This window comes from Oreochromis niloticus, linkage group LG3 (genome assembly GCF_001858045.2).
Source record: "Oreochromis niloticus isolate F11D_XX linkage group LG3, O_niloticus_UMD_NMBU, whole genome shotgun sequence".
Classification (NCBI taxonomy): domain Eukaryota; kingdom Metazoa; phylum Chordata; class Actinopteri; order Cichliformes; family Cichlidae; genus Oreochromis; species Oreochromis niloticus.
This window is the reverse complement of record NC_031967.2, coordinates 81,635,732-81,663,235: the sequence shown is the minus strand read 5'-3', so window position 1 is coordinate 81,663,235 and position 27,504 is coordinate 81,635,732. Positions and strand designations below refer to the sequence as shown.

General features: G+C 41.8%; 2 protein-coding genes across 3 annotated transcripts; both read left to right on the top strand.

Annotated features, from left to right (window-relative positions):
• The first annotated feature begins 2,564 nt into the window (after positions 1-2,564).
• Positions 2,565-17,209, top strand: LOC100698992 (NACHT, LRR and PYD domains-containing protein 12). 2 transcript variants are annotated; one of them, XM_019357228.2, is made up of 8 exons: positions 2,565-2,757; positions 4,394-4,672; positions 4,760-4,813; positions 6,536-8,381; positions 8,675-8,848; positions 14,233-14,406; positions 15,294-15,340; positions 15,523-17,209. In XM_019357228.2, the coding sequence occupies exons 2-8, from the start codon at positions 4,399-4,401 to the stop codon at positions 16,068-16,070; spliced, it is 3,117 nt and encodes a 1,038-aa protein (XP_019212773.2). In that variant the 5' UTR covers positions 2,565-2,757; positions 4,394-4,398; the 3' UTR covers positions 16,071-17,209. The 2 variants fall into 2 exon arrangements, with proteins under 2 accessions (XP_019212773.2, XP_025761200.1); XM_025905415.1 differs by lacking the exons at positions 2,565-2,757; positions 4,394-4,672; positions 4,760-4,813 and adding an exon at positions 6,084-6,329 and having other exon boundaries at positions 15,523-17,207.
• Positions 17,210-18,675: 1,466 nt separating this feature from the next.
• LOC100699257 (uncharacterized) lies at positions 18,676-25,310 on the top strand. Its single transcript, XM_005465685.4, has 6 exons — positions 18,676-18,819; positions 21,321-21,664; positions 21,752-21,889; positions 22,438-22,767; positions 24,057-24,383; positions 24,718-25,310. The coding sequence occupies exons 1-6, from the start codon at positions 18,746-18,748 to the stop codon at positions 24,795-24,797; spliced, it is 1,293 nt and encodes a 430-aa protein (XP_005465742.1). The 5' UTR covers positions 18,676-18,745; the 3' UTR covers positions 24,798-25,310.
• The last annotated feature ends 2,194 nt before the right edge of the window (positions 25,311-27,504 follow it).

Below are 27,504 nucleotides of genomic sequence, written 5' to 3'. Positions count from 1 at the left end.
TAATGTTTAAAAATGAGCGGAACTGTACGTCTACGTGATTGATGTACATGTCATAAGTTTAACGACTGTAAAAATTACTTCCATTGAACTGCCTTATTAACTTTAACATCAAAGTGGTAACATTTGTGTCGCTACTTCAAAAACAACTTACATTTAAAAATGTAGTTGTCCTCGACCACTGTTTCTACCACCTCCATAGCTGCCGCCATTGCTGGAAACTCGAATCGGCAGAGCATATGAATTCTGGGATATGGTGGGCCACGAAGGACACACCCGACCCATCCTTCAAATTCGGGGAAGGACGCATTTGTCGGCCGCATTTGAAGGAGTCGACGAATTGGGACAGCCTTTGTCACCTGGCTATGATGTAATCCGCCTTCAAATGCGACCTCCAAAGGATTCAGCCTGCGTTTTGGGACACAGCTCATGTCTTTATCCTGTTTTCCTTCTCTCACCCCAACCGGTCGCAGCAGATGGCCGCCCCTCCCTGAGCCTGGTACTGCTGCAGGTTTCTTCCTGTTAAAAGGGAGTTTTTCCTTCCCACTGTCGCCAAAGTTCTTGCTCATAGGAGGTCATATGATTGTTGGGATTTTCTCTGTATGTATTATTGTAGGGTCTACCTACAATATAAAGCACCATGAGGCGACTGTTGTTATGATTTGGCGCTATGTAAATTGATTTGATTTGAAAAGCAGTGCCTCTAGAGCCTCAAAAGGAGATTTGAAAAGGATGCTCGCTATAAAGACGAATACACCGCATGTGTAAACAACATGCTGGAAGGATATGCTGAATTTGTGTCTGCAGATCGTACGAGTTCTCATCCGATTTAGACAAGAGCCTGTTGCACTAATGGCTGACATTGATGCCATGTTTCACCAAGTTTACATATTAGAGAAACATGTCAAGTGTCTCTTTCCTGTGGTGGCAACATGGTGACACAGGAGTATAGGATGAAAGTGCATTTTTTTTGGAGGAGTATCTTCACCAAGCTGTCCAAATTATGCTCTGCAGAGAACTGCAAATGATAATGCACAACAGTTTCCAGCTGAAGTGGTGAATACAGTCAAAAATAAGTTTTATGTTGATGAAATCTATTGCTTCATAAGAAGAAAAAGTACATATGGCGAAGAGCCTGACTGATATTTGTACTAATGGATCAGCAATAGTCGCACAGTGCTCATGTCAATCCCACAGGAAAGGAGAGCAAAGGAAATCAAGGATCTGGATTTGGACACAGATCAACTTCCAAGTGAGAGAGCCATGGGTTTACAGTGGTGCATAGAAACAGATGAGTTCACCTTTGTGCAGGACCATCCACCAACCAGAAGGCGCATTTAGTCTGTGGTCAGCTCATTGTATGGACCTTTGGGAATCTTGTCTCCCTACAGTATGCTATCTAAACTGTTGCTTCAGGAGATTGGTTGACAAAATTTGAAGTGGGATGAAGTTATTCCCCACTCTATCCCAGCGGTGGTGTGATTGGCTGGAAGATCACCAGCTGATTTAAAAGTGAAACGCTGCATTAAACTGAGTTTCTATGGAAGACCAGATAAGGCACAACTTCATCATTCTTCTGATGCAAGTCAAGATGGTTATGGAACAGTGTCATATTTAAAACTGAAAAAGAATAACATCTCACATGTTGCCTTTATCCTGGGAAAAGCTAGAGTTGCTCCTCTTAAGAAAACTACAATTCCCAGGCTGGAATTCACTGCTGCAGTTCTTTCAGTTCCAGTGAACATGCTTCTGCAAAAAGAGTTGCAGATAAGGTTGGACAAATCATTTTTCTGGACTAATACAATGCATCTCCAATGAAAACCAAACATTTAGTATCTTTGTTGCAAACAGAATTTCTGTCATTCGAGAAGCAACAGATGTGAATCAGTGGAGAGATGTTTCCTCCAAGGAGAACCTTGCAGAGATGACCCATCCAGAAGTATGAAAGCTGGGGATTTCCTCAAATGTGCAGATGGTTAAATGGTCCAGAAGTTCCCTACAAGAAGAGGAGGAATGGCCTAAACTGGATATGTATCACAGTGTGATTCCTGCAGATGACCCAGGGATCAAAAAGGACCTGACAGACTACCTTCCCAGTCAGCTGTCTTAGATAATTATGGGCTATCACTGACCAGTTTTAGGTTAATTATGGAGTTCCACGCAGTTCAGTGTGTGTGTGTGTGTGTGTGTGAGAGAGAGATGGGGGATAACAGTGACTGCTGGAAAGTTTTAACATGAGAGTCTGTGGGACTGACTCACTGCTGCCTGTGCAGCAGAGGAACTGCTTGATTTCTCAGCTCTTGTTGGTGAGCATGTTTTTGTTTTTTTGCTTCAGACTACGCAGTATTTTAATCAGCAGATTAAAATGCTGATTTCTGATTTTTCACACTGACATAGAGAGCTGCTCTGACTCGTATGTGAGGGTTTGCTGCCCCCTTGAGGACAGATTATGTTCTTATGGTTTAGAACAGAAAGTCCTGCTTTTTCCTCTGTTCTGTTCACACTGAGAAATTAAGCCTGTTAAAGTCCTGATGTCCTTTGATTGATTATAAAAGGCTTCAGAGCAGGTGGAGTAATTCTTCAGTCTCAGTCATTAGAGCTGCAGTTGGATCTGTTTTAAGGCTTCATGTGTAATAGTCAGCAAGGGTGTGAGCACATTTCATACTTGCCTCATATTACCCAGTCTTCCTCTTCCTGCCGTCTTTCACAGCTGCTCGGATCAGAAACCCTCCAAAGCATCAACAGCGCTCCTGTTTCTGTGTAAGTCTGAAATACATTCCCACCTTCTGCTCACGGCTTTAACTGACCTGACGACAGCTTATTCTAGTTAGTAGTAGTAGTTAGTAGTATTATTAGTTACTAGTTAGTAGTAATAGTGTTTGAGGTTTTTTTATCTGATTTATCTGCTTTTATGGGGAATTAAACACACTTCCTGCGATTTACTGTGAAGAAATATGAGGCTAAACAGGAAATTTCACAAGTCCAGAACTTTCCCTTCAGCTGTAACCTCAGAGCAGCACAATGAAAGGGAGAAGTCCTCTGTTCTATTTATCAGTATATATATGTACTCTATAAATTAATCATATACACTTAGAACCGTTTATATTTAAAGGTGATTACATTATTATTGATGCTGTATTTATGGTGACATAATTAGCTTACAGCGACACCCTGTTGTTTTTTTCATATTGTATTTTTCAACCATGAAGTTGTTTCAGATTAAAATCTATTATTCGACAGAGAATTGGCCAATGATTTTCTTACATTTGTGTTTAGGCATTACAAAACAGATGAAAAATTAGATAATTTAGTTTAAACATTTAAGACAGTCCCAGCAGGTGGGCAACATAGCCAGGTCACCAGGCACTGAGGAGGATCCGGGGGCTGTTTTTGATGGCGGTCATACTCTGAGTTAGATTGATGCTATTGAACTATTTTGCTAATAGTTTGGCAAAATAGCGGCTACTAAACTATTCTACAGACTATACTACTGTGCTAATATATTGTGTTTGTTATTGTAAGGTTTATTTTACTGAGGGAACTGTTGTTGTTAATTGGGGCAATATAAATAAAGTTGAATTTAATTGAATAAAGCCAAGCCAACTTTATTTATAAAGCAAAACAGCCAGCACTGAAAAAAGTGCTGAACATACAATGAGATAATGTCACGGTCCTCGGTCAGTGACTGAGTGTTTTGTGTATTGTTATTGTAATTTGTTATCTGTAGTGTTTTATAAGTTTAGTTCTGTGCCTCTGAGATTTGCCTATGGATTTCCTGTTTTTACTTTTAAAGTCTGTGTCTTCTGTTGGTGTATTCTGTCTTCCGCACCTTGTCCAATTGGTTCCAGCTGTTATTTCACCTGTTCCTCGTTCTCCCCCGTTCCTGTCTGTGTATTTATGGTGCGTGTCCTTCGGTGCTTGTTGTCGCGTCATACCATCATTTCTGCTTGTTTGTTCCGTTCTTATGTTATTTCAGTTTTGTATTTTAGCCAGCAATAAAGCTGTGGTTCTGTTAAGTTCACTTTTGCCTCCATAAGTCCTGCACTTGGGTTCTCCTCCAGCCTGCCTGCACACAGACCATGACAGAAAACATATAAATACTAAAAACATAAATACAATACCAGTGAAAATATAGAACACCAACATCAAGAATTAAGTATTGTACTTAGCTCAACATAACTGTGGCTCCACTGGGCCATGCAACAATACTCATTATTAATACAATCGTTAACATCACTCTATTACAACCAGAAATTATGTCAGTTACATAGTTATAATTTTAACATTTTATGTATGAGTGTTATACTAATAATATATAGAAGGGCGGAAAACTCAGATCTGTCTAGCTGTTCCATACTTGCTGGCTTAACTTAACAGCTAATCTATCTTCATTCAGCTGTGATGATGTCAGAGGACCTTTTAAACACTCTGGAAGATCTGGGAGATGAAGAGTTTAATAAATTCAAGTGGTTCCTACAGCAGACCGATGTCATTCAAGGCCCCATGACCATCAAGAAGAGCCGACTGGAAACAACAAGCAGGTGGGACACCGTGGACCTGATGGTGCAGACCTACAGACTTTCTGGAGCTGTTGAGGTGACCAGAAGGGTTTTAGAGAGGATCAGCAGGAATGACCTGCTGCTCAGTTTGTCTGTTATCAGGTCCAGACCCGAAGGTGAGTCACAGCAAGGGACAAACAGGAAGTCAGTGCAGACTGAGAAAGTTTTATAGAGCTTTAATACTTTCAACATCTGTTTGTCAGTGAATGTCAGTGATTTGACCTCTCAGACTCAGGCTCCTCTTCCTCAGACTGAAGGTAAGTCACTGCTTTGTTTTTCATACATTCCAGGTTTCTTTACTCCAAACATCTCAATGTGAAGATCACATTGTGGACATAGAGGAAAAAAAGATCACTTAACATATACTAGCAGTAACTGTGTGAGCAGGATATTGAACTGTCACCTGGTTTTACCCATAATTCTTTGTTGTTTTATAGTCATTTATAATGTTGAACTCCACTGTCCACTGTAAAGGAACTTGTTAAAAATTCCAGTGTTAGCCCTTTGAGGTGCACAGCTCTAAACCTTTATAATAATGGATTGCATTTATATAGCGCTTTTCGAGACCTCAAAGCGCTTTACAATTCCACTGTTCATTCACTCTCACATTCACACACTGGTGGAGGCAAGCTACAGTTGTAGCCACAGCTGTCCTGGGGCAAACTGACAGAAGCGAGGCTGCACCATATCTGGCCATCACCAGTAGGCGGTAGGTGAAGTGTCTTGCCCAAGGACACAACGACCAAGAGAGACAGAGCTGGGGATCGAACCAGCAACCTTCCGGTTACAAGTCGAACTTCCCAACCGCCTGAACCATGGTCGCCCCATGTATATTGGTATCCTCCAAGTTTATTTAAAAATGTTTTTTTCAGTGTTGCTATTGTCTTTAGAATTGTTTAGCTCACTGCAGTAGTAAATTCAGTTACTGCAGTACATTATTACAGCCTCAGTTAGTGCAGTTCTTTAATGATAGCTTGTGTTGGGAATAAATAAATTTTCTGTGCCTCAATAAAGCTATGCTTTTTATTAATACGTGTTATAAAGTTATGTAGTGTAGTATTAAGCTGACACAGCCCTGAAAAATAAAGGCAAGAGACCATGTGTCCTTGGGGAGTAGAAAGCTGCAGACTCTCGCTCACACATGCCTGGGAAAAATGTAGATAAGAGGAGACTATCTCTAGTGGAAGGTTACTGAGACACTGTTGTTTAGACTAGAATGAGAGAGCTTCGGTAATAAAACAGGTTCCAGCAGGTTTTAGATCTCACCTTGGGTCAACACACCTGAATCACATGATTAGTTTGTTACCAGGCCTCTGGAGAACATCAGGACATGTTGAGGAGATAATTTAGCCATTTAAATCAGCTGTGTTGGTTCAAGGACACATGTAAAACCTGCAGGGACACCGGCCCTCGGTGCCCACCCCTGCTCTATGGCCACCACATGCTATATCAGGGGTGTCAAACTCCAGGCCTCGAGGGCCGGTGTCCTGCAGGTTTTAGATCTCACCCTGGGTCAACACAACTGAATCAAATGATTAGTTCATTATTAGGCCTCTGGAGAACTTCAAGCTAATTAAATCAGCTGTGTTGGATCAAGGACACATCCAAAACCTGCAGGACACCGTCCTTCGAGGCCTGGAGTTCCCCACGCCTGTGCTAAATGCTTCCCATTTTCAGGAGTTGTCCTGTTCTTTCTCCAGTTCACCAAATCAGCTGATATGGATTCACTGTGGCTCGCTAGACATTGTGATCCCTCAAGTTCATGATGATCAAGTGAGATTCATACCATTCACATTTATTCATTTGAGTTCAAAAGATGCAGACCACTAATAGACGTGCATAAAATCACTCCAGAAAAAATGGTCAGCTGCAGATGGCCAATACATCTCCAGTAGTCCAGTCATAGTTTTGCATTTTAGAGAATGACATGACAGCACTATGAGTTGTACACAATATTTTTATTACCCTGTTTGACACAGATGTGATGGTTCCAGTACCAGAGCCTCAACCCATCACGCATTACCAACAGATGCTTCAATCAAACTTCCAGGACAAGTTTATGTGTGCACAAGAAGGGTGGGCAGAAGATATACAGCATCTGGCTGATATCTACACAGAACTATACATCACAGCTGGGTATGACATACATATCAACATACAGCATGAGGTCCGGCAGATTGAAAAGGCATGGAAGCCGGAAGAAACAGAGAAAGCTGTTAAACCCACAGACATATTCAAACATCCTTCTGGAGAATACAGACCCATTAAAACAGTGATGACCAATGGAATCGCAGGAATTGGAAAAACTTTCCTTGTTCACAAGTTTGTGTTGGACTGGGCTGAACAAAGATCCAATCAAGATGTGCATCTGGTTTTCCCCTTCACCTTCCGTCAGCTGAATCGACTGAAGGGAGAAAAGTTCAGTTTGGCAGAGCTCATTCATGAATGTATCCCAGAAACTGTAGGCATCACAGAGGAGGCTCTTAATTACATCTTTAAAGATATTCAGTCATCGGGAATCACCAACTATGACAAAAGTAAATTCAAACTTCTGTTTGTGTTTGATGGGCTGGATGAGAGCCGCCTTCATCTCGACTTTCATTCTGAAGATATTCGCTCTGTCGATGTAACAAAGTCAACTAAAACAGATGTCTTGTTGAGAAAACTCATCAATGGAAAATTACTACGCTCTGCTCACATCTGGATAACCACACGGCCTGCAGCAGCCAATCAGATCCCTCGAGAGTTTATCAGCAGCACAACAGAGGTCAGAGGGTTCACTGACCCACAGAAGGAGGAGTACTTCAGGAAGAGATTCAAAGGTAAGGAGCAAGCTGTCAAAATCATCTCCCACATCAAGACAACAGGAAGCCTCCACATCATGTGCCATATCCCAGTCTTCTGCTGGATCACTGCTACAGTTCTAGAAGATGTGCTGAAAACCAGAGGAGGACAGCTGCCCAAGACCCTGACTGAGATGTATGCAGAGTTCCTGGTGTTTCAGATTGATCGGACAAAAGAAAAGTATGGCCCACAGAAAAGCATTGAATACATTAAGTCATTAGCAAAACTTGCCTTTCAGCAACTGGACAAGGGCAACCTGATCTTCTATGAAAAAGATCTGAGAAAGAGCAGCACTGATGTTAGTGAAGCCTCGGTATGCTCAGGAGTGTTCACAGAGATCTTCAAAGAAGAGCGAGGAAGGAAAGGGAAAGATGAGATGTTCAGCTTTGTCCATCTGAGTGTTCAGGAGTTTCTGGCTGCTCTTTATGTAAGGATGTCACTTAATAACAGCAACATAAATGTCATGCCTTTACCACAACCATCACTGAAAAACCTTCGACTGCTTTTAAGTAAGACATCTTCAAAGAAGATCCACAGGATTTCCATTGACAGGGCCTTGCAGAGTCCAAATGGACACCTGGACTTATTCCTTCGCTTCCTCCTGGGTCTATCACTGCAGACCAATCAGGATAAACTGCAGGACCTGTTAATGACGAAAGATAGTGGCACAGAGACCAATCGGAAAACAGTCCAATACATCAAGAAGAAGCTCAATGAGAATCTGTCTCCAGACAGATGCATCAATCTGTTCCACTGTCTGAATGAGCTAAATGATCGTTCTCTGGTGGAGGAGATCCAACAGTCCCTGAGTTCAGGAAGTCTCTCCACAGATCAACTGTCTTCTGCTCAGTGGTCAGCTCTGGTCTTCATCTTACTGTCATCAGAAAAAGATCTGGATGTGTTTGACCTGAAGAAATACTCTGCTTCAGAGGAGGCTCTTCTGAGGCTGTTGCCAGTTGTCAAAGCCTCCCACAGAGCTCTGTGAGTGCACGAAAAACTGTGACACAGGGCTGTTATCAACTAGTAATTCTCAGTCAGCAGATCTTCATATAACTACATGCTAACATTAATTATGGCTTTAGATTTAGTATAAAGCTTACTTTAAGTTTAATATTTGAATTATAGCTGAGATTATCCTGTGAAATAGCACCATAAAAGCACTACTCAACTACCATCTTTTTTTCCTCATGAAACTTTAACTGAAATAACCTGACAGCGTTTTACACTGTCTATCATAGAATCAGTTTCACTGTGTGTCTTTATCTGTTCTCCAGGCTAAGTGGCTGCAATCTGTCAGAAAGAAGTTGTGGAGCTATGTTATCAGTCATCAGCTCACGGTCGACTAATCTAAGAGAACTGGACCTGAATAACAATGACCTGTGGGATTCTGGAGTGAAGCTGCTGTCTGTGGGATTGGAGAGTCTACACTGTACACTGGAGGCTCTGAGGTTAGGGTTCGGCTTATCTTTAGTGGATGACCAGCAGATGACTTTCTTGATATGTAGCTTTATATACACATTAATTAACTACTTAAGCGGTATTTGATGATGCAGTCATAATAAGCCCTCTTTTATTTGTGTATTTAGATAAATGGCATATAAAATTCATAGCCACATTGATGTCAATCATTGGTTTGTGGTGCAGAATTATGAACCTTTTTGGTTTGCATTTTGGGCATGCCAACAAGGCACATTCATACAATGTATAGATACAAGGTACAAATACAGATACCCACTAATTATTGCAAATATGTTAAATAATATTTTCATTTTACTACCAAAAAAGTAATGTGCCTTTATTGTCATTGATGTAGAACTTACAATTAAATCAGGAAATTTGCTCCACTATCAGGTGCATTAAAAAGTCACAATCACACACATTCACACAAGATGACTAAAATATATGTATATAGAAGGGCGTAGATTTGGCATGGACGAAAGGGACATGTCCAAACCAATATCCAGCCATTATTGAATTGTCCCCACCAATAATTTGATCTCTTCAAGTGAAGAAAAACAAACCCGATAGAAAGAGAAAAAAAACGATCTGTCAACATCTCATTCACCCAGCGGTGCAGAAAGTTCTCTACTGGAGTCCTACGTCATGTGACAATTATGGCAAATGTGATTGGCTACGCCTTTCAGGGAGCTCTGTTTAGTTTTAGCAGCGGCAAGCCTGCGCTGCGAGCTGTGGCGTGTCCAGCGGGGTGGCCTGGGGGGGCACAGGCCACCCCCCCAACCAGACTGGCCACCCCAGGTGCCACCCCGAAGCCAAAACAATAAAATTCAATGAAATATCAAATGTACGATTATGTTTTCACAGTGAAGCTCAGATATCCGAGTGTAAGTGAATGCAGCATTGGCTTCTGCGCTATGAGCATCATGTTAGCAAAGGTAGGAGAGCCAAGCACGAAAGACAGCATCACAGAAAACAGTTTTTCGGCGAAAGATTAACAGTTTAACATAGGTGGACTGGCCATCGAGCATGGCGGAGCTTCCACGGCGGCTAGCAGGTGGATGAGGGAAGTGTAGGCAGGAGGAGGAGAGACCCGAGGCAGCCGCCAGTCCGAGTGTCAGGTGAACTGAACTTCAGGTAAGAAGTTATGACCTGCAGTCTATCTGGGTCAGATATAAACCAAGTTTAGGTGGAGTTTATTTTCGTTGTGCTGACTTTTTACAGTCAGTTACAATAACTCGTACTGCGTACTAGCTAGCATGACAGAGTTTCTATACAGCTGGGCGGATGCTGTGATGTTACTGATAGTGAACTTTATTTTATTCATAAGGTTAGTTAGTAGAGTTGCCAACGGCTCCTTAAAAATGGAATGGTCCCTCGTTCAGAGAAAATATTACAGGTTTTGTATTGAGTTGAGAAGAGACGCAGTTTGTCCCGAACTTCAGCTACAATGAAAAAGACACAAAGCTGGAGTTATTCTGTGTCTTTGCTGCACAGCTGCCTCCTCTTCTCTCATTCTCTCCCCTCTCTCTCCTGTTGCTACTTCAATCATGAAACTGATCAATGATCAGCTGATCAGCTTTTCTCTCTTGTTTGTTTATCGCCCACTTTGCGCCAGAAAGAGGAAGCCAGCGGTTGTCGCGCTAAACAACAGCAGCACGTTTAATCTTGATCAGCTGTTGTTAGAATTTATTTAATATTAATTTCTAGTATCAGCTGATGTTTGCTGGAGCCACAGCTGTAAAGCTGCTGGTCATGATATCGGTTTGGTTATCTGGTGAGAGGGAAACATGAAGATGAAACCAGGAGATGACCTTACTGAATCAGAGCTGAACAGGTGATGGAGAAACAGGTTTACCTTTTAGGTGACATGAATGAGTTGAAGGGAAGTTATGAACTGTTTCTGAGAGACAAATAACACCAGGATCCTTTTCTACGTAGCTGACAGCTGGTAACTGTGCAGGGGCGGATCTAGCAAAGTTATGCCAGGGGGCCAGGTAGGGCATTAACAGGGAAAGGGGGGCACAAAGAAATACTTTTCTTACTTATTCTCATTTAAAATATCTCGCTTTTATTAAATAATTATCTGAATCTTGCGAACAAAGTTTTTATCTGACGTAAAATTTATAGAAATCATACATACACCAACAAGACTGTACATCACTGTCACAACAGCGTTTGTTTTCATTCAAAGGCTTTATGGCTTTAATACCTGGTTGGCCGGTCTGTAGTCAAAATGCCCAATTTTTTGTCCCAGTCCAGCCCTGCAGGTTAATACTGGCAGTGTCACCATGCCAGCTGACTGTATTTCATCATCAGCCAGTGTTGTTCTTTATACATCAATATTACCAAAGTTTACCATAAGGCAGCATAGAAAGTATTTACTTGCTTTCAGGTTTCATTCAAATGTTAGTCTTTTCATTTGTTTCCCCACTTTTTTCCTGTTTCAAAATCAAACACTAGTTTGTAAGAAGATTATCTTCTTTTTTTTAATAGGCAGATTAAGTTTTGCATTGGCTAATTTGGCAATTGTATGTTAAAAATGTTTGTATTTTAATATTCAAAAATGTTTTTGCCCAAAACATATGTGCGCTATATGTCCGTAAAAATACTTTGCAAATATTGCTGTCCTTGAATGCTGAGTAAACACTGACAAAGCACTGATTGTATCTCTTGTACTTCATCAACGTAGTATCTAAAAACTTTGCACCGTAGTGGTTAAAACCTCATTCTAATAAGAGTCAAAAGCAAATTCAGTTATTAGGTTTACAGGGTTATTGAATGATGGTTAACGGTTGGTAGATTTTTTTTTTTTAACGTTATCTGCCAATTACATCTGCCACCCTTCTCCAAATCTGTGCCCCTACCTGGCCCCCCCAACAAAAATTTTCTAGACACGCCACTGGCTGCGAGGACCTGAAAGGAGGAGAGGAGGATGGCAGCAAAAAGGAAGAACCTGGATATAAGAAAGTATTTTTCAAAGAAACCTGTAAGTCACTTAAAGTCAAGTTCACTCATAGAATGTGTCCGTCATAATAACGTTACAGGCTATGCTAGGCTTTGGCCCACATCAGTCTAAAATTGTATGTAACCATGAATAACGTGTTTTGGAAACTAAATGCACGACATGCAGCACTATTAGTTATCTCAGTCTCAGAGCAGCATTTCTAATTTTGATTGAAACTGTCAGAGAAAACGGAGCCTCGAGCAAGCCAGGATATTAGTTTACAGAGGCTGTTAAAATTATATGTCTAACGTTAAAATGTTGGTGACACAATAATTTCATCCTAATGGTACTGACATATTCATAGGGTTAATGTTTGAGACAAAATATCATGAGGTAGTCATGATTGTGCAAATATTCCACCTTGTAGTGCAGTTTGCACAAATTGTTTTAAAAATGCACTCACCCTACAAACATTACTGATGAGTCAAGATCTGCACAGACAGAAACACTGAAGCAGCTATTTTATTCTTATTGTCATGTATGTCCTATTTGTCAGGTGACAGAAGAACCAACACAAAGCTCAGAGAGTAATGTTGATACAAGGTCACAGGTGAAATTGGATGATGACTTGGTGGTTCATGACTGTATTTGAAGCACATGTGTGACTGCATGTATTTGGAATGTCTCACTGTTATTTATCAGGTGACGGAGGCAGCTCTGCCATGTTGTAGCTCGGACAGAGGTGAAGAGGCGAGGTCACAGGTGACTGACTGATGATTTGGTGCTATAGATTAACGAGAGGAGAAGGCATGTGTTTGGCTCCTTCACATAGTGGACATTGAGTTGTTGTGTGGGGCACCAGTAGTCCATGTCTGTTGTTGTAACAGTAGTTCATGTTTAGAATAAAAGAATCCCAGCTCACTGAACTGATTGGGTCAATAATGTGCCTAAAATGTTGCATAATTTTGCTGACAGATCTTTCACTTTGTGGTAATCTTAGATTAGTTTTATGTAGAAAAACGACCAGCTCATTCAGTGTTCCCTTAGTGCTAATGTATTAGAGATGTTGGTGTACTATAACTGAAGTAATGTTGTTAAGTCCTTAAAGTCACATTCTTTTATTGTCATGACTGTATTTGAAGCTATTTTTATTTTTGTATGATAACTGATTTATATGGAATATGGCTGAAGTAAACTAAAGTCTAAAATACTTAGTCAGTAATTTGTTTAATAGTAATTTAACATTATATAATTCACATATAAAACTATGAATTGTAATTTTAAATGGTTTAAAAGCATGTAGAATAGCATATGTAGGCAAGTATATTTCTCCTTTTTTTATCAAGAAGCAAAGACAAAAAGGAAAAAAATAAGAAACAGGGCAGGGTTCGGTGGTTGAATCATCCGTCCCCACCAATGCCAAAACCAAATCTACGCCCTTGTGTATATATAACTAACCATATAAAATGAGAACCTGTTAAACAGAATTGTATAAAGTGCACTGTAATGTCAAGGTTGTCAAAAAGGACTTAGTGGGTCAGTGACTGTTGATAGCAACAGGAAGTGTTTACGGCCAAAGTGTGAGGAGCCTTTTATGATATGCCTGGCTCTGGTGAGGTAGTGGGATGTGACAATATTCAGTGCTATTTATTTTTTCATTCAACTTTAGTGCCAAATCACAACAATAATTGACTCAAGGCACTTCATATTGTAAGGTAAAGACTTAACATAATAGATTGAAGATAGGACAAAGACATGCTGTGGAAGAGAGCCAGAGATTAATAATACCAAAAGATTATACACATAGTACGCTGGACCTCAACATGGAAACCAAAACAAACAGAAAAACGGCCAAACTGGAGCACACACAAGCCATAGCACTAACACACATCACCATAAAAAAGGCATGATCACGGACTTTAGATAAACACATTTAAAGTGCTACAAAAAGCACAAATATGTTAGCTGAGTCACAACCAAACAAATGGCTAGCAACAGGGATGTCCTCGATCATTTAAAACTTTAAATCTTAGCCCAGTCTTAATCCCTTCTCCTGTCCCTTTACACCTGAAACAAAAGGGAAAACTGTTTCTAGAGAGCAATGCTAATTTGCACGATGCTGGAAACATGCCGTTGCTACACTTTTCAACCCTGAAACAAATCACGCAAACAGTGAATCTACACTGTAATAGAAGCATGTTGTATTTACAGTGCTCTCAAATCCAGCTTCCTCAAGAATTATAGATCTGTGTGATTCAATATATTTTCTGGAGACAATCGTTCAGTAAAGAATCCATGTGCCATAGAGTGAATCAGTATCTCTGAAAAAATAAAAGCATATTTTTTTGGAACCAAGCTTAAAGATATATATCAATATAAAATACATAATTCTCTTTGCTTTATGTTTTATATCTTTGTGTTTGTTCTCAGGCTCTCAGGCTGTCTGATCACTCAGGATGGTTGTACTTCTCTGGTATTAGCTCTGAACTCCAACCCCTCACATTTGAGAGAGCTAGACCTGAGCTACAATCATCCAGGAGACTCGGGCATGAAGCTGCTGTCTAGCTTACTGGATGATCCACGCTGGAGACTGAGCACTCTCAGGTATGATAGTTTCAGTATTTATTAATGCTCGTCATCGATTAATCACATTGCTACATGTAATATTATATTAGTTTATTACATGCTTATTTTAAAAGTGCTGTTTTATGAGTAGTATAATATTCAGTTTTAAAGCTTTTAAACAAATAGCGTGCTTTTTAACAGCAGTATTCTCTTAACACAGTAGCAGTTACAATATTTGTTGTAGGTAACTCTCACCTGAAACATTAATCTGATCATTAATCAATCCGACTTGAGGGAGGAGTATTTATCTGACAAAAATGCTCTAATCTAAACCATCACCAACAAAATAGCAATTCACCTTGTTTGTTAGATGGGTCACATGTTCTCCTGGTTCTTTGTACTTTCCTTGAAATAAAAAGCTGTGAATCTTTTTTCCAATCTCCTGCGCTTTCGTCCAGTTTCTTAATGAACCATGAAACCTCAGCCTCTCACTTCATCATTCCAATTTTTCATTTACTCAGTGCTGTTCCGGTGTCAGTGGAAGGTGGGGACTGGGACAGTACACCTGTTAAAGTGTAACATAGGCGCACTAACACAAGCTCAGGACAGACAGAAACCTCCCATGGAGCAGAAGGCCAGGAGCTCATTGATCTTGATTTTCCATGATGTAGAGGATCAGAAACATGTATTGATATTCTGGTTGTTTCATATATTTTCATACCATCAACTAGTTTCCATGTTCCTGCCTCAGCGTCTCTGTTGGATCCAGGGTTACCCATGGCTGTTGGTACCATACAGCAGAATTGCAATTTGAAAGTCTTTTAAATGAGTAGAAGCATTTTAAGGCCTTTCATGTATTTCTTTCATGTCCCTGTGTCTCTTTGTCTCTGCTTTAAAGATGAATTCAAATTTGTTTCTTCTTCCAGGCTGGACCATGGTGGACAGCACAGGCTGAAACCTGGTCTGAGGAAGTGTGAGTGTGTGCTCACTTATATTTATGAAAATAAGACAGCACGCATTACACTAGTTTAAATCACACTAAAGATTCTAGAGGATGAATCACTGTGAAGTTGTCTCCATCAGTCTGTGGATAAGGCAGCAGATGAAGTCTTCAGGTGATAAACCGCTGTTGTTGTTTCTTCTTCTCTCCGTCAGATTCCTGTGATCTTAAACTGGACACAAACTCAGTGCACAGAAAACTTAAACTGTCCGACAACAACAGAAGAGTGACGGCAGTAACAGAGGAGCAGCCTTATCCTGATCACCCAGAGAGGTTTGAGTACTGGCTTCAGCTGCTGTGTACAAATGGTCTGACTGGTCGCTGTTACTGGGAGGTTAAGTGGAGCGGAGAGGTTCACATTTCAGTGACTTACAGAGGAGTCACAGGGAGAGGAGGCAGCAATGACAGCAGGTTTGGAGTAAACAGTCAGTCGTGGAGTTTGAGGTGCTCCGATGCTGATCAGTACTCTGTGTGTCACAATAACAGGAGAACAGACCTCTCCTTCTCCTCCTCCTCCTCCTCTGTCTCTAACAGAGTAGCAGTGTATGTGGACTGTCCTGCTGGCACTCTGTCCTTCTACAGAGTCTCCTCTGATGACACTCTGAACCACCTCCACACCTTCAACACCACATTCACTCAAACTCTTTATCCTGGGTTCTGGTTATTGTCATACGGTTCTTCAGTGTCTCTTTGCTCTCTGTAGTGGGGGAAGCCTCCACAGAACCGTTTCAGTTCAGGGTGGTACTCAAAAATCAGTAATCCTAGTCAACTTGGTGTGTCATGGGTCTGGGTCATTTGACCCAGGACTATGACTTTCTTGTGTTTTTGTGATTGTTATGTATAATGATTTTAGGTTCATTAGTTAGTCTTGAGGTTATTCTGTGTTCTGAGTTCCTTGTGTTCCCTGTTTACTTCCTTGTGTGTTAGGTTCCCGTTATGTTTTGGTCTCTCCTCCGTGTTTCCAGTATGTGTCTGTTGTGACATCTGTTGTAAGAGCCAATTAAAGGCTAGTTTCTTGGTACTGGTAAAATGATTAAAATGAGAAATATAAATTTTTGTTGTTAAATATATAATTTCCAGTTAATTTCCCAATACTGTTATGGTAAAAACATAGGATATGGAAATGTGAAGTTCTGATGTGCTTTTTGGTATTTTGGTATATGGTAATTACATGTGGGGAGTCAGGCTGGAAGCAACGCAGCTTTTTTTGGCCTGAGTATTGCCATGTTAATTTTAAGTCTCATTAAACATCTTTTTTGAAAGAAAAGTACCTGGTCTTGCTTGCACTTCAAAAGCTTGTTGCTGGACTGACTCCTAAAGGTGGTACAGAAGTGTGAAACAGACAGGAAGTGCCACTGTTACATCTGTGTTTACGTCTCCCCCCCCTCTGTGTCTCTCACTTTCTTGTTCCCTGGGTCCCAGTCATGCCTTTGTGTTTGGTCTCCCCTTTTTGCTTACATGTTTCCTCACCCCATGAAACACATGTGTATCAAGTATGTTCTTCCCAGCCTATCATGTCCCTCTTAACGTGTCTCTCTGTCTCTCTCCTCTCCCATGACTGTTTCCATGTTTCCCACCATTCACACTCACATTCACACTTACAGCCGATATAGAATCACCAATTAAGTCCATGCATGTGTTGGGACTGTGGGAGGAAGCCAGAGAGAACCCACATAGACAGGCAGAACATGCAAACTCCACACAGAAGGAACCTAGACTGGATTCAAACCTAGGACGTTCTTGCTGAGAGGCAACAGAGCTAAACTCCTGCACATTGTATTACATAATTGCAAAGATGTGGATTTGACTGATCCGCAGAGGTGGGAAGTAACAAAGTGCAAATACTTTTTTTTTCTGTATTTAAGTAGAATTTTCAGGTACCTGAGTAATTCTCTTTTTTTAAGCACTTTAAATGTACTTTCTACTTACATTTTCAAAACAGGCTCCTTACATTTGCTTTAATACATTTGGGTTGTTTCACGTCACTGCGAGTCTCTAAACATCAAAACGATCTGAGCCTAAACAGGAACACCCGTTTGCTTATTAATTACCAAATGATCCTGTTGCGTACAGACAAATCAGAACCAAGCTCCACATGCAGTAGGAAAGCTTGCAGTGATATTAATAATAATGATAATAAAGTGTAATAAGGTCTTTTTTTTACTATTTGTAAAAGGAGAGAGTCTAAACTTTTTTGTTTTCATACAGGAACAACAAAGATTACTCTATTCTACTCTATTGTGGGCTAACAGCGAGCAAGACAGACAATGCTGGATCACTGCTGGATTATATGTGAGATCAGGATTTTCACCCGGAAGTCTCCTCCTCTTTTTTCAGCAGCTTCTTCCTCTTCTTCTTGCTCAGGTTCTGCTGATCCATGACCTTGTTGTAGTTGAAGTGTTTGTGTTTGGCGTCAGCGCCGTCGTCCTCCATCAGCAGAGCTAAATCAGCCTGGAAACACACAGACAGGTTTATGTGGAGCACCCCGACAGAATCTGATCCAGGACCAGCCTGGCTGTGGCACAACCTCTGACCTTCTTTTTCTGCAGCTTCTTGTCTTTCTTCATTTTCTGTTTCTTTCTTCAGGTCTGTATCAGAGCAGTCAGCTGATCCAGGTGTTGTGCATTGATCAGTGTTACAGGGGTCAGAGATGAACAGCTAACAGCTGACATCAGTGATGTTTGTCTCTGAACAGGGAGCTTAGGACACACTCGGTCTGATGGACAACCTTCACTCTGCTCCTCTTCTTCTTCTCTTTGTTTCTCGGTTATTTAAGGGATTTTAATTTGTTAGTGCAAAGCTGAGAGAAATAAACCTGACTTATGTTTTCACTCGTGTCTAATCCAAGTGACTTCTGAGTGATGAAACGTTTCTCCCACTGAAAACGCTACATCCAGATGAACAGAATCAACTTTTGGAGATTTACTTACCTGGATGATTGAGAATGCATCTAGACTCCTGTCTAATGTGTATTTATCCTACAGCTACATAAACTACATGATGTAACTAACCCACAGCACAGGATGAGACTCAGTCCACTGACTCTGAGGTATTACATGTAATATTGCCATGCTCTGGTACTTCCTGCTTCTACTCCCTCATATCTGAGACAATATTATCACTCGTGATCTTTGAGGTGTGTTTTGTTACGTGTGAGCTGCTTCAGTGTGATTATATATTTTATTTTGTTTCCACTTTATGAAAATGAATCCATCACAGAATTCCTCTACAGTCTAAATCAGCCCCACCTTTCCTCCACCCAGCATACCTGTAACTCCTGCCCCATATTTACCCACACACGCGTGATCCCCGGGAACTCCCCTGAAACCGAAAGTTAAAAGCCACGTCACAGTGGGCGTGGCATGACAAAGTACCGCTATGAGAGCTGTCGGTGTTTTGCTGTGCTTTTCTGTGTTTACGGGAGTCTTCATGGAGGATAAAGAAGCCCCACGGTAAGAAACCCACTCCTATCCTCTCTGAATGGGCGCGCGCACACACAGGCGCGCGCGAAGACCGGCATAACTAAAAAGTTCAAAGGTGAGAAAGCCGACAGGAAAACACGGACCGCTCTAGCTAACCGACCCCACGGCAGCACACACAGCCGCCCACAGACTGGCCTGTCGTGTTCGTCTGTGCAGGAGCCTCCTGACACACACACAGTGAGGTACAGACGGGTTACAGACCGCGGTGCAGTGACTTGTGCCGTCTGTAGCTCCCTGTCCCGCTGAAAGAATCAGCTCCCCGTGACACACGTGAAAGCCCGAAACACAGACACGTCTCTGAGCGGCATCACTGACGGAGGAGGAGACCTTTATGTGGGGAGGCGTCATTGATGGATGAATGTAGCATGTAGTTAGCAATGTTAGCAGCATGTGAGGGTAATGGTTTGGCTGTTTCTAATAAAGCTTTTACAAACGGTTGCTGTGGCTTCATTAGTGATGTGAGACTGTAATGAGGAAACATGCTTATAAGTCCTGGTGAAACAGGTTGTTCGTGTTCATGTTTGTGGCTGCTGTGGTATGTGTGGCATGTTGTGGGTAAAGCAGGGCGTGACGTTAGGTGATAACAGATGTTTCTCTCTGTTGTAAAACCTAAGAACACACCGTCCCTGCTCTCATGATAAATATCAGCTGTGAGGTTATTATTAGCATCAGACTATTTAAAGTATAGTTTGTTAGATATGTGACTTCGTGTCTTTGTGTTGTGAGGTTTGTCCTGGAATCATGATGACTGGAGCTCCATCTTTGTGCTGTTTAGGTCATTCCAGTGTCTCAGTTTCCTGTTTCCTGTCTCTTTGTCCTCAGCGTCTCCTGTGGAAGTCCATCCACTCTCTGTCCCCAGTCGTGTCTCCTTGCTCTCTGCGCTTCGTCTCTGTGGTTGTTCGCCTTGTCCAGTGTCAGGTTTATATGCCTGAAGTCCCGGTCTCTGTCTCTGAGCTGTGTTTCCTGCTTTATTTTGAAAGTCCCTGGTCCCGTATGTTATGTTACCTTGTTGTCGTGTCTTCCCTCTGTGCTGTGTGCTCTCTGTTCCTGATCCTAGCCACAGTACTTCTTACTTTGTATTCGGTTCCTAAATTTCTCAGCTTTGTTAGTTTTGTGTCCGGAGTGCTGCACTCGTGTCCTCACAGCCGGCTCAGGACACAGGCAGTTCTTCCCAGGAGAGGGAAAGGGACCCAGCAGCCTATTAAAGCCTCTCTGCTGTAATGGGCTGTCATAAAAGTATAATGTGTGGTAATACTGCAGTCCACTGTTACATGTGTTGCCATCTAAAATACGCTGTATTTAAAGTACTGACACCCCTCAGCTTCCCAGTAGATGCATCTGTCATACGAATGGGAAAATCCTAAGGTGACCTCTGACCTTGGGATGGTCAATGATGGTCACTGAGATTCAAACTGATCCAAGATGAAGCTGCACCATGGTATCAGTTTGGGAATCCCACGACTGGACCGTCAGTCTTTTATGGCTGATGAGTAAAAAGGGTGGGTGCACTAAGCCAAAGGTCCTACACTTTTTTCAACTTGCTTGAGTTCTTTGAAGTCCCATTTCTGTGGGTCAGTTTCAAAAATCTGCTAATAGTGACTAAAATAAGAAAGAAAAACATTACATATGCACTTTACTTGGAAAATTCAAAAGACTTCATGGATTTGCATGGTGCTGGTTCTCTTAGGGCCGCCTGTTTATTTGTAGCTGCATGCAGGTGTCAGGGTTTTTCTCTCCCTGGTGGTTTTTAAGGCAGAGAAGCAGCAGCATGAAGACTGGGCTCGCTCTTTGTAAGTTCCTTTTTTTTTTTTTATATGGCTGTAGTTGCCAGCTTTATTCAGCCGGCCAGAGGAACCCTTGAATAGTTACACAAAGAAACAACATTGAAACTTGGTGAACATTAATTCATTGATATTAGAGAGACCTTCAGTAATGGAAAAAAGAAGAAGTAAATGTGTTTTCCAGCTTGTCAGGAGTTTTCCTGTATTGCAACCCAGGTCGGAATAAAAAGGCTCAGACAGGTTTACGTGTACACGGTCGAGGGAGACTCGCACCGCTGCAGTAAAAAGAAAGAGTCTTTATTCAGAGATCACATACAGGAAGAGAGAAAATAGAACTGCAGGCTTCCTGTGTAACTTCCCCATTTAGGAGTCTGCACAAAGTGTGACTTACTGAGAGAGCAAACATAAACATAAAGAGCAGAGGATAAAGTAATAAAATAAAATAATAATAAAAATACCAAAATCCTGAGAAATCTCTTAACACAGCTTAAAACCAGAGTCTGGGTGACAGTTTTTGGATCATTTCTATTCCCAGTTTTTTCCCGCTCTAGTTCTTTTGGTTTTGCCTGCTGAGCTCGATCGGTCACTTATGCACACATCTTTACATTAGTAAAGTGTTTGAAGTCATTCTCTGTTTCACGGGCTTTAAAAACATCACAGCTCTCACCTGTTTCCTGCTTCTCCTCTCAGTTTTCAAGCATGTCTCGGGCTTGAGGTGTATGAGGGGGCGGAGTCTGTCATGCTGCCCTGTCAGGTACCAGAGGATGTTTACTGGGACGCCACTGCAGTGGTTTGGGATCGCAAGGACCTCAGCATCCCAACAGTCCATCTGCGTCTGCAGAGCGGGGATGATCTCACGAAACAGAATGTTATTTACTTCAACCGAACATCGATGAGAGCCGACGCTCTGCAGACTGGAGACCTCAGCCTCACTCTGAGGAACCCCATAGTCAATGACACCGGCACCTACACCTGCACCACCCGAAGATATGGACAAGATCAGAGCAAGACCCATTTGCAACTGAAGGTGGCAGGTCAGTGCTGTCGATAAAGGTCAGAGGTCAGAGTCATACTCTGAGAATCTGTTGGGTGATGTTCAGGTTGTTTGTTTGTGTGGACAGAACGTCCTCCTCCTGGTCCCACTCCTCCTCCAGTCTGGCCCAAAGTTGTCTCGGGTGTCCTGGTTCCTGTGGTTCTCCTGGCTGTTGGCTTTGGTGTCTTCATGTATTTTAGATATAAAAAGTTAAAGAACAAAGAAGGTATGTGTGTTATTAGACCACTCCATGAACATCAGTCAGTGTTTCCCACTCATTCATTCACTCATTACAAAACCTTATGATGACCTACAGCACTTTAGATTGTTAATAATCTAACCTATGTTCTGAGTTACAGGCCCTGATAGTACATTTAAATTTGTATTATTTCTGGTACTGAACACTGAATATGCAATGACATGGAAATCCTTTTTTTAAAGAAATACTATTTTACCTCAGACACAGCAGAACTATACTGCAGCTGAAATGGTTTCTCCTCATATGTGGTCACAGCTCTGCTAACAAGAGTTCAGATGTATGTAGGTTACAAGTCAAGTTCGGATCCGTACAAATCAGAACTTAGTGTTGTTTTTATGCCACACACTCTGTGTCTAATGGCCATTACTCTTACTGTAAGCCAGTGTATTATTCCTATTGCAAAGACAGGCTTGAACCTTTCAAATATCTTTCATTACAAGACAAGTCAAAGAAAATTTCCTCAGTGCTGCTGATGCCGTCTGTATAGGTCATGTTGTGCTTTGTTCTCTTCTCAGTCGTTCAGGTCACAGCAGAACCAGGTGATGAGTCCGTTGTGCTGTCCTGCAGAAGCACAGTTCAGCCCCTGCCTGATGGTGCTAAAGTGGAGTGGAAGGACAGAAATGAGAGGAAGGTCCACATATATCAGAAAGACTCTGAGCAGGCTGAAAAACCGCACAGACGTTACAGAAACCGAACAGAGATGAAGAAAGACCCACAGAAGACTGGAGACCTCAGTCTGACCCTGAAATACCCCACAAACACAGACAGAGACACCTACACCTGCACCGTCTACAACGGGGAGGGAAAAGAACTAATGGAGAAACAGGTGGAGCTGAAAATCAAAGGTCAGTGCTGCTTTGGATATTATTTTCTGTTTCAATAGATGTGGTCATTATTGACAGGTTTTATCAGCCGTCTCTATATTTTCTCACAGAGTGTGTCTTTGACTTTGCCTGTCACACACTTACCAATGAAAGAGACTACAGAGACTTTCCAAACAAATATCCTCACACATCTGCTCTGCAGCAGCTCTGTTATACTGACAAACACAGAGGCCATCTTTGTTCTTCCTGTCAGAGGAGGGACTTCATTAGGTCTTCCTGTTTGCTCACTGGTAGAAATATGGCCAGTAGTGGACTTTGTCTTTGATGGGATGTTACAGTGCAGGTTTGAACAGCTGCTGAACAGATGTGAGTTCAGGGGAACATTCATGTGTTCTCTGAGAAACAGCAGTGAGTCTTTGAGGAACATGATGCTGTTGTCTGTCATTTGGCTGATGAGCACTGTTCTATCAGTGATGGAAACAAGAGACTACTGCTGATATGCGAAGAAAGCAGGAACAGCTGATACTGGACGCTCCTGCCTTCATGTGGTACAAAGTAGGACTGCACTCTACTCTGAATCTTAAACATGTGTATTGTACACTGTGAAAGCAATTAGAAACAAATCAGTAAATAAATAATGACAGTTAGTTTTATAAAGGCCAAGTGAGGCACCAGCATCAAACAACAAGGACTCTAATCAGATAGATTTAAAAACAACTATATAACAATATCATTTCCATTTGTCATGATTATTCATTGTTTAGAGTGAAAGATGTAATTACACTTCCATGTATATACAACAGGGCTTTTTCAGCCATGTTTGTGCTGCATTTCTGCTGATGTACAAATCTTTATAAAAGTTATAAAATCAACCCTCCTTATAGAACAATTCAGTGTATTTGTGTGAAGAAAAACTATAAAGATTGTAGCAAACCTAGTGTTGGACAGACCTCTTTAATGAGTATGTTTGTGACTTCAATGCATTTTTAGTTAGACTGATATGTAGATGAACTGCAAACATTATGGCTTTTTTAGTAACAATGTAACTGCATTTCTGAACTAAGTCACTGATCAGACATCTTCAGGCCCCTTGCCTTCAAATGACTGACTTGATCAGTCTAACAGAGCAGCTGGGACCAGCATATAGAGATGAACCTGATGACTTAGTGATGTTGCTGCTGAGACTTCGATGTGATGATTCTGTGGCTTCATGATGAACATGTGTTTCCAATGCTGCATAAATTAAAATTAATTGACAAACATGAATGCTGTGTCTTCGTACAGCTCATGTTGTGTTGTTGTCCTCTCAGAGTGTCAGGTGGAGGTGGTGGAGGGGGTGGAGTCTGTCCTGCTGCCCTTCAAAACCACAGAAAACCTGCCTGAGGACAGTGATGTGGAGTGGAAACGGCATGAACCCGAATACATGAAGGTCTATGTGTATGAGAACGGCTCTGATCGGCCCGACAAACAGGACGACCATTACAGAGGTCGCACTGAGATGAAGAAAGACCTGCTGAACACTGGAGACCTCAGTCTGACCCTGGGACACCCCACAGTGGGAGATAGTGGGAGATACGCCTGTGAGGTCAACAGCAAGGGAGCCTGGAGATACAAGAGGGTGTGGCTCACAGTTAAAGGTTAGTTGTAATCTGTATGAATGTGTCTAATGTACTGTCCTATCTTATATCTAACCAGTTCTGTCTGTTTGTCAGCAGTTTAGTTAACTTTAAAAAGTTAACTAAAGTGCAACACACTTTTTGTTTTTTCACTATGATGCCCTACAAGGTCACAATGATGCTACATAGTTTCACTAAGTCAGACACACACACAGCTTATAGAAGCCAAAGATTTCAGTACACTGTTTTAGTCTGTAATGCTTCAGGGTCAAAGGTCAGCATGTAGTAATTAAAACATCAAAGTGTTAGTTTAGCTCTGAGTGTTTTTTTGTGACTTCTTGTGTTTCCTCTGCAGGGAGAGATCAGGTCCAGGATCAAGCCGAGGACAACAACACTATTGAAATGACTCCTCTGATGGACCAACAATCAGCTTAATCTGACTGGTCTGTGAGTCAGAGAGAAAACGCCAGTAATGGACTGAAGGGGATGAAGAGGGAACGATGCTGAGTTCCTCCACGTTCTGTGAGGATGTTTTCTGAGCTGTTCACACAGCTGAACCCTGCAGTGACCGTAGCTCAGCTCACTCATGTAGCATCAGCTGTTTGATTTGTTACCACATTACCTTAGCACAAACAACACTCATGATGTGCATTTTATTGTTACTTTATATTTTACTTACCCATAATGCCTGGGTGTTCAGGTCTCAGCTGTGATCAGGGTGCTGTTTAGCTGATGTTTTGACCTCATGTCTGCACGTTCTGAGCAGGTAGATTACAGAGCTCCTACATGTGTGAGGCTTTAGTGTTGGCTGTGTCTGTAAAACTGCACAAAATATAAGACAACTAACACTTTAATATACATGTAGCTAATGAAGTGTACAAAGAAAAAGAACAGAATGTTTTTGTAAAATGCTGCTGAAGAGAAAAGAAATAAACTCCATCATCTGTCGCTTTCTGATGTATGAATCAGGTTTGGGTGGAGGGCATAGAAGAAACTAATCCTCAGTAATCTGGGGGATTACGTGGATGTAGAGATTGTAGCTCTGAGCTCACACTGGCTGATAACGTCTCACCTTCCAAGACTGCTGGCTAACAGCTAACGCTGCATGAACTCCTGCACATGGTGATGTGACGGTGCTGCTGTCCGTGTCCATCCCGTAATGACCTCAGTGCATCATCCTGTGATGTTTCCAGCAGGAAAACAAAGCTCAGATCAGGCATGACGATGAGTTCACTGCACTCAGACGCCTCCACAGTCACAGATCTCGGTCCAGCAGAGCATCTTTGGTAGAGTGACATCCTCTGAGGATGTTTCCAGGACTGTGATGAATCTGTGCCATTGACAAGCAAGGGAACAGGGCACCGGCATGGTGTACCTAATAAAGTGGCCTTGTGTGTGTATTTACTTGTGCAAATAAGAGTTCAACGTGCTTTAAAGTTCTGTGAGATACAGAACCCACAGTCACAGGAAAGGAGCCGAGTGTCTGACACTGTTTGGTTTTACAGACGAGAGAGAACACAGAGGGAGAACATTGTAGTGAATCTGTGAAGTCAACATCGAGGCCCCACTGAGATGAAAGAAGAGCCACTGACAACCACAGACCTCAGTCTGACCCTGAAACACCCCCATCCCAACCACAGTGGTGTCTACATCCTTAGACAGAGAAAACTGACTCTGTCAGAGGTCAGTAAACACATCACAGAGGTCATTGAGAGGCAGTGCATGATGGGAAGATGAGTGACACAGACTAGAAGCTCTCTCACTGTCATCTGCTGTGAAATCATTGTGTTCCCCGTCCGACAGCACACATTTACTCTGACACTGAAAGTGAAACTGGGCAGATGTCAGACTGATACTACACATTTCTTTTAAAGGCTGGTGTTTTCTGTATTAACCGCTGTGGTCATGTGGTTCAGCGGGGTCATTTCAGTTCAATTCAATTTTATTTATATAGTGCCAAATCACAACAACCGGTTGGGGTGAGAGAAGGAAGACAGGATAAAGACATGCTGTGGAAGAGAGACAGAGATTAATAATAAGTATGATTCACTGCAGAGAGAGTCGTGGTCTCCGAGCTGAGACTGTCTCTGGTTTGTCTCCTCTGCTCAAAGCTGCAAACTCCTCAGAGCAGCTCTAAAGCTTCAGAGAGAAGAAGCACTCTAAGAACCCCTAAGGTGGTGTGAAACATTCACAGCTGGATGTTTTTAAGTGACTCTTTCACTGACATCAACACATGTGAGGTTAACTATAAATCTCAGGAGATGTGTTCTCACTCCTGAGATGTGTTTACTCCTGTTTATGGCTGTCACTGACTCTGAGCCTCTGTAATAAACCTCAAAGGTCTCCATGTGTAAAGAAGTCTTTGTGCTGCAGTGAATCTGACCCTTAATGTTCTTCTTTAAACGTCAAACATGTATAATAAAGAAAGCTTGTTTATATGACCTCCATAAAAACATCTGGGTCACAGCAGGTTGAGGTGCCGTCCATCTCTGAACACTGTAGTTTGAACATAAGATAACTCTTTATTGTCATTGCACAGTCATACATAGTACAATAGTACAATGAAATTGGAAAACTGTCCTACGTCGGCACTACATGTAACACAACACGACACGATACGACACATCACAACGCAACACAAACAACACAACACAGTATAATAACTTAGTAATAAAAAAGAAGAATAAGTGTATGTGTATTACTGTTATTATTGCACATTAATTATTATTGCACCTTGTTATAAATATAAATATTATTATTATTACTGTTTTTACCGTTGTTAACGGTAAGTCCAGGTAGGTAGCCAGTCAGGTCAGCTATTTGCATTGATCAGGGCTATTGCCCTGTTGTAAAAGCTGTCCTTGAGTCTATTTGTTCGGGACCTCAGCAGCCTGAACCTCCTGCCAGACGGCAGCAGGTTAAACAGCCGGTGTCCTGGGTGTGTACCGTCCCGTAGGATGCTGCGTGCCCTCTTGAGACAGCGAGTGCTGTACAGGTCCTTCAGGGAGGGAAGAGGATGTCCAATGATTTTTTGGGCCATATTGATGACCCTTTGGAGTGCCTTTCTGTGTGCTGTGGTGCAGCTAGAGAACCACACACCGATGCAATATGTCAGCACACTTTCAATGGAGCAGCGGTAGAA

Excerpts from the sequence above, each read along its gene's own strand:
- LOC100698992 (XM_019357228.2), top strand. The coding sequence starts at position 4,399 with ATGATGTCAGAGGACCTTTTAAACACTCTGGAAGATCTGGGAGATGAA. Across the intron at positions 4,673-4,759 it reads TATCAGGTCCAGACCCGAAG|TGAATGTCAGTGATTTGACC; the intron begins GTGAGTCACAGC and ends TCTGTTTGTCAG. Across the intron at positions 8,849-14,232 it reads TGTACACTGGAGGCTCTGAG|GCTCTCAGGCTGTCTGATCA; the intron begins GTTAGGGTTCGG and ends GTTTGTTCTCAG.
- LOC100699257 (XM_005465685.4), top strand. The coding sequence starts at position 18,746 with ATGAGAGCTGTCGGTGTTTTGCTGTGCTTTTCTGTGTTTACGGGAGTC. Across the intron at positions 21,665-21,751 it reads TTTGCAACTGAAGGTGGCAG|AACGTCCTCCTCCTGGTCCC; the intron begins GTCAGTGCTGTC and ends TTGTGTGGACAG. Across the intron at positions 22,768-24,056 it reads GGTGGAGCTGAAAATCAAAG|AGTGTCAGGTGGAGGTGGTG; the intron begins GTCAGTGCTGCT and ends TTGTCCTCTCAG.